The sequence below is a fragment of the Grampus griseus genome (assembly GCF_964374135.1).
Source record: "Grampus griseus genome assembly, chromosome: 11".
Classification (NCBI taxonomy): domain Eukaryota; kingdom Metazoa; phylum Chordata; class Mammalia; order Artiodactyla; family Delphinidae; genus Grampus; species Grampus griseus.
Genome location: NC_139005.1, coordinates 26030311 through 26044737, shown reverse-complemented (window position 1 = coordinate 26044737; position 14427 = coordinate 26030311). Strand labels below are relative to the sequence as shown.

The following is a 14427-nucleotide window of genomic DNA, read 5'->3' as shown; positions in this document are numbered from 1 at the left end:
TTGGTATTTGCATTATTCTCTATTAAGAAAACACTGTTACACCATTCTTACGAAACATTTTTTGTCATTTTTCCTATTACTGCTGATGAAAGTAATACAGGTAGTGTTTAATACTAATCACTTCCTATACTCCTCAATTTTCTTAGTCTTTCTCCGACACTAACCAATATGCACTAGTGAATGCTTGATAAAGTATATCTTCTTCCAGTATAAATTTATTCTTTCATAAAATACTTATTGTATGCTCACTATGTGCTGGGCTTTGTGTTAAAGACTTTGGATGCAATATAAATTAAGACAGATTCCTTGCCTTAAGAGCTCATGGTCTAGTGAAGGCAAAAGACAATTGCATTAAGGTTTACTATGCACGATGAATACAATGACACAGAAAAACCCTAGTAGGGTTGTTTGAATCAAGCAGGAAGGACAGTTAACAGTTAAAGTCCATTTCATTAAATTAAGTCTACCATCTTTATCAAGGAGGTGGTAGCTAACACTGCCTGGTTTGCACTTCCTTGTCTTGGTAAAGCAGTGTTGATAAGTGTAGACAACATCAAAACATCTCTGAAAATTACCATCACCTTCCTGACTTCACAAGGTTTAGCATCACTGAATTCAAACATACCAGCTTAAGACCTAATCTAAGTTGGAAAATACCATTAAGTCCAGCTGTAGTTAATAGACGTGTACATGGTAAAACAAAACAAAACAACAACAAAATGAACTAGAAAGGTACAGCCTAACGCACAAAAAATCAGATTTCTAATTGGGGTTTTCACCATATGTTTATTTTCTGGCATCTAGGCATCAGAATAAAAATAAGACATACCTGAAACTATAAATGCTTACCATATTATGTACTAAATTAGAAGGCAAATTGATTAGATCTGTCATAAATCATGTTTTTTAAATGTAATAACACAAGACACCCCTTGAAAAACTGTTTAAGTACATTATAAGAATAAAAACGTGTATAGAGCAAATTAGAAATAATATTTTAAATGCCAATATGCACCTAAAAATAAAGACATGCCACATAGAAAAGCGGTGTGTACATTTACATTTATGCTACCCATAGTACCCCAGGAACTGGGTAAAAGAGACTGAGTTCCTTCAACAATATGTATATTCTTCTAAATTTTTGATATTCACTACTTATTTTCTTCTAATACATTAGCCAGTCTTTAAAAGAAGCCAAATACCAAAAGATCAAAGAGGACAAGTGTTATATATACATGGCCAATTTGTGACATTCTGGTTTTATACATACAGTCATTTCAAACAGAAGAGCCTTACGTGAAACGCACGGCTACCCACGCATCTGATATATACCATTCTTTCACACCATTTGTAGGGGAATTAAATTTTCCCTGTTCAGGGTGACCTTTTAAGACTTTGGGCATGGCCCACCCTCACTCAGAGGTGAAATCAAGGCAGCAGCAACACCCAGCAGTAGAGTTGTTTTTCTCCTGCTGCCGGACGACAAGAATAACTAAAGACAAGGAGAATGAAGATTGCTCAAGTCTTTGTCAAATGGGATTGGCAAGGAGTTCTCCTAATGACAGTTCCCAATCTCATCAAGGAGTGGTTATGTTCAGCAGAAGGCTGAGGTACCATAGGTTCTACAACCTGAAACCGTGGGTCCTCAACACAAACCCACTCATCGACTTTGTGGATTATGGGATTGTTACTGAAACCTGGACGTGATATAACAGCAGTTTTGAGAAGTTTGATTTACGCATTCCAGCCCAGCTGAATGTCGCCTTAGAGTGCTGAGGCTTGAGGACTCTTATGAATCTCCCTCCCGCACAGCCTGAACAGCCATCGCCTCCCAAATTCCAGCTTATACATTCATTTCCTGGGCAAATTCTCTCTTGGGGGTAAAACAATGAACTTTCAATCTTCTCTTATCTACAAAGAGCTCTAAGACGAAGAAACAGTCCTTTCAATAGCATCCTTTCCGACTTCTTTATAAATGATGAGTGGGAGTTGAGGGAGGGGGACCGGGCCGAGCAAGGAAGAGGTGACAGGCAACTCACCTCTTTCAGCTGCTCCAGCTCCTGTCTGAGGCTGTCATACTCAGCCTCCAGCTCGTCATACTGCTGTTTGAGGGTCAGCTTCTCTTCCAGTACCACCAGCCCGTACTCGGCCGCCTGGATCTTCTCGTGGGTCGTCTCCGTGAGCTCCTTGGTCAGCCTCTCTATCTCGGTCTTATAATGGTCCACAGTCTGCAATACCTCTTCCGCGGCCATAGCCCCGGCGGATGGAGGCAGGAGGGGGTAACGGGGTGTGGGAGATGGATGCAAAGCAGGCGGGGGAAGGGAAAAGGAACTAAGGAGGGAAGGATGAAAATGGAAAAGAAACGTGTAGCTGGATGTACGAGCAGAGCAATGCCCCGGTTGCCCCTCCGGCAGCCGCGGCTACACCGCCTGAGAAACCGGCGAGAAATGCAACATGGAGAATGCAGGGGAGAGGATCAGGGGCGAGGCGGCAGCTGCTGCGGCATGTGTCCTCCGGGCCGGCTCCTGCGTGCGGTCAACAGCCGTGCGGCATGGCCAGGCTGCGGCGGCCGGAGGCTGCGAGGGGCTCCGATTCTGCTTATTCAGAGACGCACAGCCGCCATGTCTCCGGGCAGCGTCACTGCAGTCTCCTCGGGCCCCGCGCTCCGGCTCGCCGCGCCCGCCCGCTCCACCTGCTCCGTCCGGCCGCGCTGCAGCGGGTGCGGAATGATGCAGCGTCGGCCCTCTCCCTCCCTCCGCGCCTGGCCGGGGCTCCGAACGGGGGGCGGGGAGGCGGACGGAGTCGGCGCGGGGGGAGGGGCAGGGACCAGACGGAAACCTCCGGAGGCGCCTCCCGCCGGGCGGCACCGCGGGTGCGCGGGACCGATGCCTAGTCGGCCGGACGCGCGCGGGGAAGGACCCCCAGCCAGGCCTGGCCCGGCCCGCCCTGCTCGCCGCCGGCAGGAATTCCTCCCAGGGCTTTGCCCTGGTGGGCGTCGAAGCCCCGGAGACTGGCTTAGGCGCCCGGCTCTCTCACTACGACGTGAGCCCAAGCTCAGGAAGCTGCCTGGAATCGGCGCCTTGCTCAAAGAGAGGCAAACAGTAACTAACGCGCTCGGGGCCCGCGCATCCTCCTTCTCACCCCCTGGGCTCGCGGCATCCTTCCCTGGCCTTCTGCACCCAAACGCTGTGCTTCCAAAGCCTTCCAGACGACCCCGCGCAACGCTCCCGCTTCCGCCCCTTCCGCCTCCTTCCTCTTCCCATCTCTCCCCTCCTTTCCCTACATGGCCTGGTTCACCTCACGCTCTCTCCAAATAACCGTATTACAGGACAGTCTGCTAAAGATTGCTTGCCCTCACCCAAGCTTTCTGTGCCCAGCTTATCACAACATCACTACTCAGAAAAAGATCTCTATAATGCATGCACCCAGAAGCCTCTGGGTACAATTATTTCTTGCCCCAGTAGTTCTATTCTATGGATTCTTCAATAAAGGAAAACTGCATGAAATTCCCTCTATACAGTATCAACAGTACCCTACAATAAATATTCTTAAAATAATAAGAGCTAATAGTTCTGGAGCCCACGTGCTAAGCTTTCTTCGAAGTATGGTACATGAAATTTCTCCCATCCTAACAGCAACTCTTTGAGGTAGGAACCATTATCCTCAATTTACAGGTGGTGAAAGAAAGGCACAGGAAAGTTGAGCGATTTGCCCAAAGTCAGGCAACTCTTAACTGGTGAAGCCAAAATTTAACCGTAACTCCACAGCCATAACCTGAAACATTATGTTGGCTTCACCTTCACTCATTACTAAAACAAAACCAATAACTACATATTATATGCTCGTAAAATGACCACTTTAATCAATGCAAAGAGTGATGATGAAGAGTCACAAAAGGAGATGAAGGCAAAGTCAGAATGAAAGAGGGTAAAGAAGAAGAGATGAGAATAGAGAACAACCAAGAAGAAAGGAAGCAATAGGAGCAGAAAAAGAACTATTTCTGTGTAACTCGTAGGCTGTGGGATCAATAGATCAAGGATCTGACCAGTTCCTTCCCTGTCTCCTGGTGGCACTTGTCACAGAGCTGTTTCTCAGTGGCCAAGAGGTGTTCAAACACATACACACACACACACACACACACACACACACACACACACACACGCTCTTTCTGAGTTAGAATGCAGGACTCTCCCATTGTTGTGCCCAGGGTAAAGAAAAAAAAAAAAAGCAATGGTTGATGGTGTGGAAGAGCAAATGACAGTGTCCTTACAAAGCCTTGACTAATAGGTTCTCTGGATGTGATTTTCACTGTCTCTGAAAACGTACAAAAAAAGATTCCTTCCACATGCTCACAATTACAACAGAATATTCTCTTGTGATTGATCAAAAAAAGAGAGAGAAGGGAAGGGAAGGGAAGGGAAAGGGGGAAAGGAAGAAAGAAAACACTTGAAACTTTGGACCACCGTGAATTCCATTCCACCTGTGCAGGCTTGCTCTCATTGCAGTTGAGACGCCCCTCCCCACCCCTGTGTGCTCCTATAGTGCCCATTCTCTGTCACAATGATGAATGACCATGAACTGCTGAAGAGAGAGGAAGCCTGTAATTGCAGTTAGCTAAAACTGTCTTCTTCCCAGGATGCCCTGGCGGTCCCTCACTCCACAAAGTATAAGCACAGCCCTTCAAAGGGGTCATAACACTTGGAGTAGATTGCTTGTGTCTCCCCTTCCTTTGGATAGAACTAAGAATGGAGTTTTCTTCTGTGACTTTTCTTTTTCTGAGTTTCTATTGCCACCCATTCCCTATGCTCCATCCTGCCCCATTTTTCTGACTGATATATTTTTGTTAATATATTCAGCCTGACTTCATTCAGACATGTACACTATTTTAATACTTTAAGATTTTGTTTATTACAACTTTGATCCTTTCTATGTTCATATTAAACTTGAAAAAAAGTAAACGTTTCCTTATACATCATACTCTTCCAGTACTTCACAGTTATATTTCTCTCTTTCTTCCTATATATGTCATACATATCATATATACACACATACATATATATGTGTATATAAATCAATGACAAGTATCTAGAAAATAATTTCTTAAATCATTCCTAGAAGCAGGGTTCCTTCATATTTCTTTATCCTAGCAGCCTCCAATCATTTATGCAACATTCTAACAAATATTTAGGAAAAAATTGTATTGCTGTGGTCTAGCACCTCAAACCAACTTTTCACCAACTTTGTCAGCATGAATATTGCTTTCTCTTGCTCTCATTCATTCATCAAACCAATGTTTATAAAGTACCCACTATGTCCTAGATATAACACTAGGCGTTGTGAAATCAATGACCAATAAGATGTCAGTGCTCAAGGGTCCCTGACTCATGGAGCTTATGTTCTGGGAGGGACAGACAATAACATGAATAAAAAACAGACAACAACAACAAAAAAGACAAATTAATACAATAATTCCAAATTGTGACATTGACAGGCAGGTTACAGCATAGTGGTTAAGAGCACAAGCTTAGTCTGCTTGGGTCAAATCCCAATTCACCACTTATTAGTTGTGTGTGCCTCAGTTGCCTCATCCTTCTTTTTTTTTTTTTAATTTATTTATTTTTGGCTGCACTGGGTCTTAGTTGCAGCATGCAGCATTTTTTTTTTTTTTTTTTAGTTGCAGCATGTGGGTTCTTAGTTGCAGCATGTGGACTCTTAGTTGCAGCATGCATGTGGGATCTAGTTCCCCAACTAGGGACCAGGGATCGAACCTGGGCCCCCTGCATTGGGAGCATGGAGTCTTACCCACTGGACCACCAGTTGCCTCATCCTTAAAGAAGGGCTAATAATTTAATCTACAAATGAGATTGTTGTGAATAGAATAGTATTTAACACCTAATAAGCAGCATCTGTGTGTTTGTTTTTTAATTTTTTTAAAGAAAAATAAGGATAAAATTGAGGTAGAAAAAAGAAATAACAGGATAATCAATGGAGATCTCTCTGAAGAAGCGATTTTATACTAGTATCTAAGGAACATGGAGGAATCGGATATGCAAAATGTAGAGGAATTGCTTTCTAAGGAGCGGAAACAGCATATGTAAAAACCTAAGGCAGAGAAGAGCTTGGTGAGTGCAAAGAATAAAAATCAGAGGCGGAGGCTGATTAAGCAAAAGGGAGATGGCCTAAGACTACATTAGAGAGATAGGCAACACTGGAGACACACTCAGATACTGTGCCTACCTTGCAGGTTAGAATAGGGAATTTGGCTGTTGCACACCTGAAACTAATATAATGTTATATGTCAATTATATCTCAATTTAAAAGAAAAAGAATCTGGTCTTTCAAAGTGCAAACAATCACAGAGTAAAAAACTTTTCAAGGGAAATGAGTTTCACAACACACAGAAACAAGAGGAGACAAGATACTTCTGTGTAGCTTCTCAGCATGTACTAGAAAAATCTTTAAATAGCCCTACTAACTGAATCAGGCTTAAAGTCAGAAGAGCTGATAGGTCATGTGTTGTGATTTTGAGCCTCCCAGAAAGGACTTTTTAAATCCTCTGCCCTTCTTTCTAATCCCCCTCAATGATGTCTGAAACTTCTTTGGTAATAAATAAAGTCTATCATCTAATAATTAGAAATAAGTTTAAAAAGCAAAAAGTTAGTAAACTTAAACTTACAGTTATATATGCTTTTTGTTTTTTCCTGATTCTGATAGAGTTACACCGAGGAAGGAACTGAATGGTTGAAAAGGAGAAGGCTAGGAAAACCGAAGACAAATATCTGATTCACATTTGTGCCTAAGGTTGGCCTGGCACTCAACACTTCAAGACTTGAATAGAATTCTTAATTGCTTCTTTCTGCTAAAATATTCCACTTCTCTTGGTTTTTGATGGCCCTGGAATTTATATAGAGATCCTGAATCTGTTCAGAAGATTTCCTTTGCCTAACAGCCAAAAAAACCCAAAAAAACAAAAGAGAGGAATTTGGGTTTTATTTTCAGCACAGTGGGAGGTTATTGGTTATTTAGTCAGGAATGAAATTATTTGATTTATACTTTAAGACTATCACTACTATGAGTAAAAAGTTTGGAGGTATTGAAAGATAGAAGTAGGGTCACTAGTTAGGAAGCTGTTGTGATTGTCCAGGAGAAAAAAAATGGTGATCTGGACTGAGGTGGTGGCAGTAGGAAAAAGAAGTGGATGGATTCAAGATATATTGGGAGAGGGGTTGGAAGAAGTCTCAAGACTTGGTTGAAGATTGGACGTAGGATGGAGTGAAAAAAAAGGAATCATGAATAAACTCTAATTTTCTGACTTGGGCAGTTGGGATTATGGTTTGCCATTAGTTAGATTGGAAAGACTAGGAGGGAGTTTCAGGAGATTAAGAGTTCTATTTTGGACATATTAAGTTCAAGACAGTTTTGAGACATTTGAATAGAAATGTTAAGCAGAAAATTGGATGTAAGACCAGAATTAAGAAAGACTTCTTGGGAGATATAAACAATTCTCCTCTGGAAATCATTAGCATTACATGGTATTTAAAGCAAAGAAAATGAATGAGATTGTCTAGGAAAAGAGTTTAAATAGAGAAGAGAAGGCATCCAGGACCTATCCCTGAGGAACCCCTAGTAAAGGCTGAATGGAAGAGGAAAAGCCTGCAGAGAAGGGACCAGTCAGTGTGGGTAGGAGGAGAACCAGGAGAGAAACATCTGAAGGGAACAAAAGAAGAGAAGGTTTGAGGGGTGAAAGAATAAGGACCAAGTCAGTGCCATTGAGAGATCAAAGTCGAGTAAGATGTGGACACAGAAATGTCACTGAATTTGGAACACAGAAGAGGGTACTCTCTTTTTTTCTTTTCTTTCTTTTTTTTTTTTTCAGTATAATACACTTTATTTTATTTTTTTAAATTTGTTTAAATTGAAGTATAGTTGATTCACAATTCTGTACAGAAAAATGATTCAGCTATACATATATATTTTTTGGATTCTTTTCCATTATAGGTTATTATAAGATATTGAATATAGTTCCCTGTGCTATACAGTAAATCCTTGTTGTTTATTTTATATATAACGGTGTGTATCTGTTAATCCTATACTCCTAATTGATCCCTCCCCTGCAAGTTTCCCCTCTGGTAACCATAAGTTTGTTTTCTATGTTTGTGAGACTGTTTCTGTTTTGTATATATTAGATTCATTTGTATTATTTTTCAGATTCCACATATAAGTGATACCATATATTTGTCTTTCTCAGTCTGACTTACTTCACTCAGTATGATAATCTCTAGGTCCAACCATGTTGCTGCAAATGACATTATTTCAGTTTTTTATGGCTAAGTAATATTCCATTGTATATGTACACCACATCTTCTTTACCCATTCATCTGTTGATGGACACTTAGCTTGTTTGCATGTCTTGGCTATTGTAAATAGTATTGCTATGAACATTGGGGTGCACGTAGTCTTTTCTGGTTTATTTTATGGTTTCCTTTGCTGTGCAAAACTTTTAAGTTTGATGAGGTTACATTTGTTTATTTTTGTGTTTATTTCTTTTGCCTTGGGAGACTGATATAAGAAAATATTGCTACAATTTATGTCAGAAAATGTTTTGCCTGTGTTCTCTTCTAGGGGTTTTATAATATCTGGCCTTACATTTAGGTCTTTAAACTATTTTGAGTTTGTTTTTGTATACAGTGTATGGAAGTGTTCTAACTTCATTGATTTACATGAGGCAGTCCAGCTTTCCCAACACCACTTGCTGAAGAGACTGTCTTTTCTCCATTGTATATTCTTGCCTCTTCTGTTGAAGATTAATTGACCATAGGTGTATGGGTTTATTTCTGGGCTCTCTATTCTGTTCCATTGATCTATATGTCTGTTTTTGTGCTAATGCCATGCTGTTTTGATTACTATAGCTTTGTAGTATTGTCTGAAGTCAGGGAGCCTGATTCCTCCAGCTTTGTTCTTTTTCCTTAGGATTGCTTTGGCAATTTTGGGTCTTTTGTTGTTCCATGTAAATTTCAAGATTATGTGTTCTAGTTCTGTGAAAACATGTCATGGGTAATTTGATAGGGATTGAATTAAATCTGTAGATTGCTTTGGGTGGTATGGCCATTTTAACAATGTTAATTCTTCCAATCCAAGAGCATGGGATATCTTTCCATTTCTTTGAATCATCTTCAATTTCCTTCATCAATGTTTTATAGTTCTCAGATTATAGGTCTTTTAAAAAATTTTTTCCCAGAAGTTTATTTTTTCTTCCAGTTTTATTGAAATAACATTGGCAGTGTATAAGTTTAAGGAGTACAGCATAATTGTTTGACTTACATACCTCATGAAGTGATTAACACAATAAGTTTAGTGAACATCCACCATCTCATATAGAAACAAAATTTAATAAATAGAAAAAACATTTTTTTCTTGAAAGGAGAACTCTTAGGATTTACTCTCTTAACAACTTTCATATATAACATACAGCAGTGTTGATTATATTTACCATGTTGTACATTACATCCCTCGAAGGTGCATGTTCTTAGCAAGAGTAGCTGGTGTGGAACAGAGGGTGAAAACCAGATTGTAATAGATTAAAGCGTGAAGAGAAGTTTCAAATGTGGAGACAGGCTGAGCAGACAACTCCATGACTGCAGAAACAATGGAGGGGTAAACATACAATAAGATGGTGGAAAACATACAATAAGATGGTGGATCTGTGGTACATTGGAATGCTCTACTATGTAACTGCTGGTGGGAAATCCACCCTCCAAAACACCTCACTCACTGAGACCTCCAAATGCATACTAAAGGTAGATGTGAGTTTTCCCCCATCAATGCCTTCTGAAGCCAGGACTTGATTTTCAAGCAGCTCAAATACTAGCCTTCTGGGAGGCTGCCCTTGGCCCAGATCCTGGAGCAACCCTGGGTCCAGGCCCACTCCCAGAAGATGCTGCCTCCCTCTGCTCACATGGCTTCCTGAGGCCCGTCTGCTCTGTTTTGTGTGTTTATTCAGGGAGTTCTCCCAGCTCTGCTACCTCATCTTTTGTCTCTTCTAAGATGCATGATGCTAATTAATAAAAGCTGGAGTATTTTGTGTTGGGGGGGGGGAACAGCCACATAGCTGTCCTCTCCCTGTTTTATATCTTCAAAATCAGTGGCGATCAGATTCTCTGGGTTTGTTTCTTAGCCACAGCCTGTATAATTGTCATCTTCCCACCAGAAAGGCACTGGTAATCTCATAGCACTCAATTTAATTTTAGTTGGGATTGCATTTTTCCATCTGTTTTTTGCTTTACTTTCTAAATGATGTTTTCTTCGAAATTCTTGATTTTTACCATTTTTGTTATCAGCATTTGCCTATTTTGGGGGACAATTTCACCTCATTAATTCTTTCTTCATTATTAAATCTACCCTCTGTTTATTTTGGCTGGAAAGAACCAGAAGAATTTGCAGCACACTGCAGCACACAGGCTAATATAACTTATTCTTTTATTAAAAGAAGACTAAAAAATTCTGACTACCAGGTATTCTTTCTTTAGAATTTTTCCACTGACCAGCCTTGATTTTCTTGATCTGAGGCAATGTTCTGAGACACCTGTTTCAGAATACCAATTCCTCTTTTTTATAAAGTTTATTTTGAGGACCATTTTAATGAGCAAAACTGTATGTTACCCAACATAACCAAAAATAAATAAATAATTTTTTTAAAAACCTATATGCTAGCAGTTAAAGTGATAAATCCATCTAAGGTTTTACAAGGTGCTGTGGATCAAAGAATTATAAAGTTTGGTTTTGAATAAATTTTTGTCACCCACCTGGGTGAAAAAGCCCAGCCAAAGTTAAAAATCATGAATTTATAGAGACACTAAAAGCCACATAGTTTTATGGCTTTTTTCAGAAGACCAAGTATAAGAGTTGTTATAGTATTTGGTCTTAGTTCCTGAATAGCTCCAGATCCATGAAGGTGAAAGAGTGTCTTGTTATTCATAACAAGCCCCTTTCAACCACATCTGAGTTTATGTTAATGAGATAAGTGACTTTTGAAGTGTTCCTAAGGAGGGGGCTGGTTGCTAAGGGGACCAATCAAAATTAGAGAGTTGGAACTTTCAGCCCCACCTCCCCACCTCCGAGGAGGAGAGAAGGATTGGAAGTTGAATCAATCACTGTTGGTCAATGATTTAATCAATCATGCCTATGTAATGAATCCTCCATAAAAACCCAAAAGGGTATGGCTGAGGAAGCTTCTGGGCTGGTGAACACATCCACGTGCTGGGAAGGTAGCACACCCCAACTCCATGAGGACAGAAGCTCCTGTGTTTGAGACGCTTCCAGATCTTGCCCTATGTAGCTCTTCATCTGACTGTTTATCTGTATCCTTTCTTATATCCTTTTAATAAATCAGTAATCTAGTAAGTAAACTGTTTTCTTAAATTCTGTGAGCTGCTCTAACAAACTAATCCAAACCAAAGACTGGGATGTGGGAACTAAACTCGCAATTAATTGTGGTGAAACCTGGTGGTAAAGCTGGTGGTGAAACCAAGCAGGACCATGTCCCCTATTTCTTGTTTGTAGGAAAAAGGCTTCAGCCTCCTAGACCTTCTATGAGTTCAAACAGGACAGATTCAAACAGTTTGATAAAACAGAGCCCTAGTTCCTCCTCAAGGGATATACATAACAATCTGACACACGTCTCTGAGTTCTTCTACAGGAACTAAGGCCCCCACCCAGGTGGAGGATGGTAACTTCAGGCTGAGCATAAGTACGTGAACCTCAGACTGGTCAGAACCAGAAGGCTGAGGATTGAGATTCCTGGAACATCACCCTGTTACCTCACCACCAATCAATCAAAAGAAGGTCACATACCCTGCAGCCCTCACCCCAAATTTGCCTTTAAAATTCTTCCCTGAAACCCATTGGAGAGTCAGTCTTTGGAGCACTAGTGGCCCATTATCCTTGGTTGGCCCTTGCAGTAAGGCCCTTTCTCTGCTCCAAACTGACGTTTCAGTTTGTTTGGCCTCACTGTGCATCGGGTGCATGAACTTTGGCTCAGCAACAGTGGGAAGCATGGGTAACAACCTAGACTTTCAATTGGTGTCTGAAATGAGGGGCAGAGAGGACAGTTTTATGGGACTGAGCCTTTAACCTGTGGGATCTGATGCTATCTCCAGGTAGGTAGTGTCAGAATTAGTTAAGTTGTAGGACACCCAGCTGGTGTTGCAGAATTGCTTGATGTATGGAAAACTGACACATCTGGTGTCAGGAGTGCAGTAGTATGGTAGTAATGTGAGGGTAAAGGAGACACACAGGAGGAAGAGTGTTTCTCTTTACAGTGTGAGTCCTGTAATATAACTTTTTGCCAGATAGCCTGAGGTCCCAGGTATATCAGAGGGTAGATGAAGCTAGAAGGTCACAGCATTTACTGAGTATTAAAAGGTTAAAAGTTTATGGTGACTTAGTCTCACACACTAACATGTCCTGGGGGGAGAATTAGTATTTCCTGGTTAGCATACTACCCCAAATCCTGGGAATAAGAAGTTTGATTCCCCAACATGAAACCATCAACCTTCTTTCTTAGGTAAATAGATAGACCTGACTTTAATCCTTAGTCATCTTCCTTCCAAGCTCTTTGATCTTGTACAAGGTATTTACCTGCTCCAAGCCTCAATTTTCTCATCTATACATAGGAATGAGTATACTTCCTTCATAGAGTGGTTACGAGGTTTATGAGTGGTAATTTCTTTTTCCCTCCCAAGACCCTCCTTCTTACAGTAGAACAATATTCATCAAGAATTTAGAGATTAAGGGACAAAAACAAAGATAAAATGTTTATAGATGGGAAACTACATGTGCTTCTTATGTGGTAACTATTATGGATGTCATTAAACTATAAGAAGGCTCATAGTGGAGATTTCGGATCTAATATGCACCCGAATTTGTGTGGAAGTTGAAATAGCCCAGCAAGATTACCTAAAATGAAGATGAGGGCTGAGAATGGATCCTGGGCAACACACATATTCAGAGGGCAGGAGGGGAAGCTAGGTGGAATCCTTGAAGGAGGTGTAGTTTTTTCCAGTACCCTGTGTCCTCTGTGTGTGTGTGTTCACGTGCACATGTGTAAGCACTATTAAAATAATCTCAAGCTTGTCTAGTTTAACCTTTTCTCTCTAGATATAGGAGCTTTCCCCCTTCACCCACCCCTCTCCTGTACTGATGTCCTAGGACGTGTTTACAGAGGATGCTCATACAGGGTAATGAATGAGGGAGTCAGCAATGCCTTGTGGTGCGGCAATTATCAATTTAATGCAAGTTCGGGAAGGAGCAATATCTCTATATCTCTGAGAAGAAACTGGTGTAGACCCTAGGGTGCTGGTGAACATGTTGTTGTTCAAGTGCAGGTCTATCTGATGGGATATCAGGGCTCAGTAACCAACCTCTCCTGAGCACAGAAATATCCTAGCCCTGGACCCTCACTTCGTGGGCAACTTCAGAGATCAGCTTCTGGGTTTCCGAAGGCGTCTCTGGAAATCTTGCTTATCGCTACCCTACTCCATAATCTGTTTCCTCCACGTTGTCATTCTGCCTCCCTCCATTTTCTCCTGCACCCCAAATAAATCAAATCAAATTAATATCTGTCTTTTTCTTTCCCCTTGGTTTGATGATAAATCAAACCTAGGACCCAAGCAATTAGGAACCGAAACTAGTGCCTCTTTCTGAGATATTCCAATCCAACTAGAAAGTGTCTTCCATTCTTCTATTGCAGTAAATAATAGGAAAAAAAAGATTCTATATTAAGAAAAACTGAATATTCTTATCTTGCTACTATATTTTTTAAACGCTGTTGAGATCGTATGTTATACATAGTTTTGTATCCTGCTTTATTTATTTAATATTATAGTCTGAAAAAATGTTCATATTATCAAAATACTTCCTAAGCATCATCTTTAAAACCTGAATAATTGACCATTTCATATTGTAATATTTTTTTAACCATTCCTACTCCAATCCAGTGGTCCTAATGCAAATAAAAACGGTATGACAAAATAGGTACTGAATTCTAGGTACTTGTTGAAAAGTACAGTCTGAATTTCAGGACTTTGATAAATCACATTTATCAAAGGGGGGATTATTTAAGGACTATCAGCCCATTCACTCGCAGGTACTCTATAATCTTTAGACCAGTACAGAGCAAGATGCCTGGCCCACATCCTGCTCGCCTGTTACCGCGTTTTGATGTTGGGTCATGAGGCCCTATGAGAAAAGTCTCTGGTGGGAGACTCAACCCACCAGAAGTGGTTGTCTTGTCTACACAAGGATGCTGTTGAAGTCATTAGCCATGACCTTACATACTGTCTCTTTTTATGAGAACCTTCTGTGTTCTGTGGAATAAATCTGCGTCTGTTCTTATTACCAAGAATAGTTGGTATTCTCTGGAGAAATTGA

The 14427-nt window shown here is 40.8% G+C and overlaps 1 protein-coding gene across 3 annotated transcripts in view; it reads right to left on the bottom strand.

Moving 5' to 3' along the window:
- BICD1 (BICD cargo adaptor 1) overlaps positions 1-2624 on the bottom strand; it is a 206745-nt gene extending 204121 nt beyond the window's left edge. For all 3 annotated transcript variants that reach the window (XM_082665691.1, XM_082665689.1, XM_082665690.1), the window contains exon 1: positions 2040-2624. In XM_082665691.1, coding sequence (XP_082521817.1) covers positions 2040-2252 — 213 coding nt within the window. In that variant the 5' untranslated portion in view covers positions 2253-2624. The remainder of the gene's footprint in view (positions 1-2039) is intronic.
- Positions 2625-14427: the final 11803 nt, after the last annotated feature.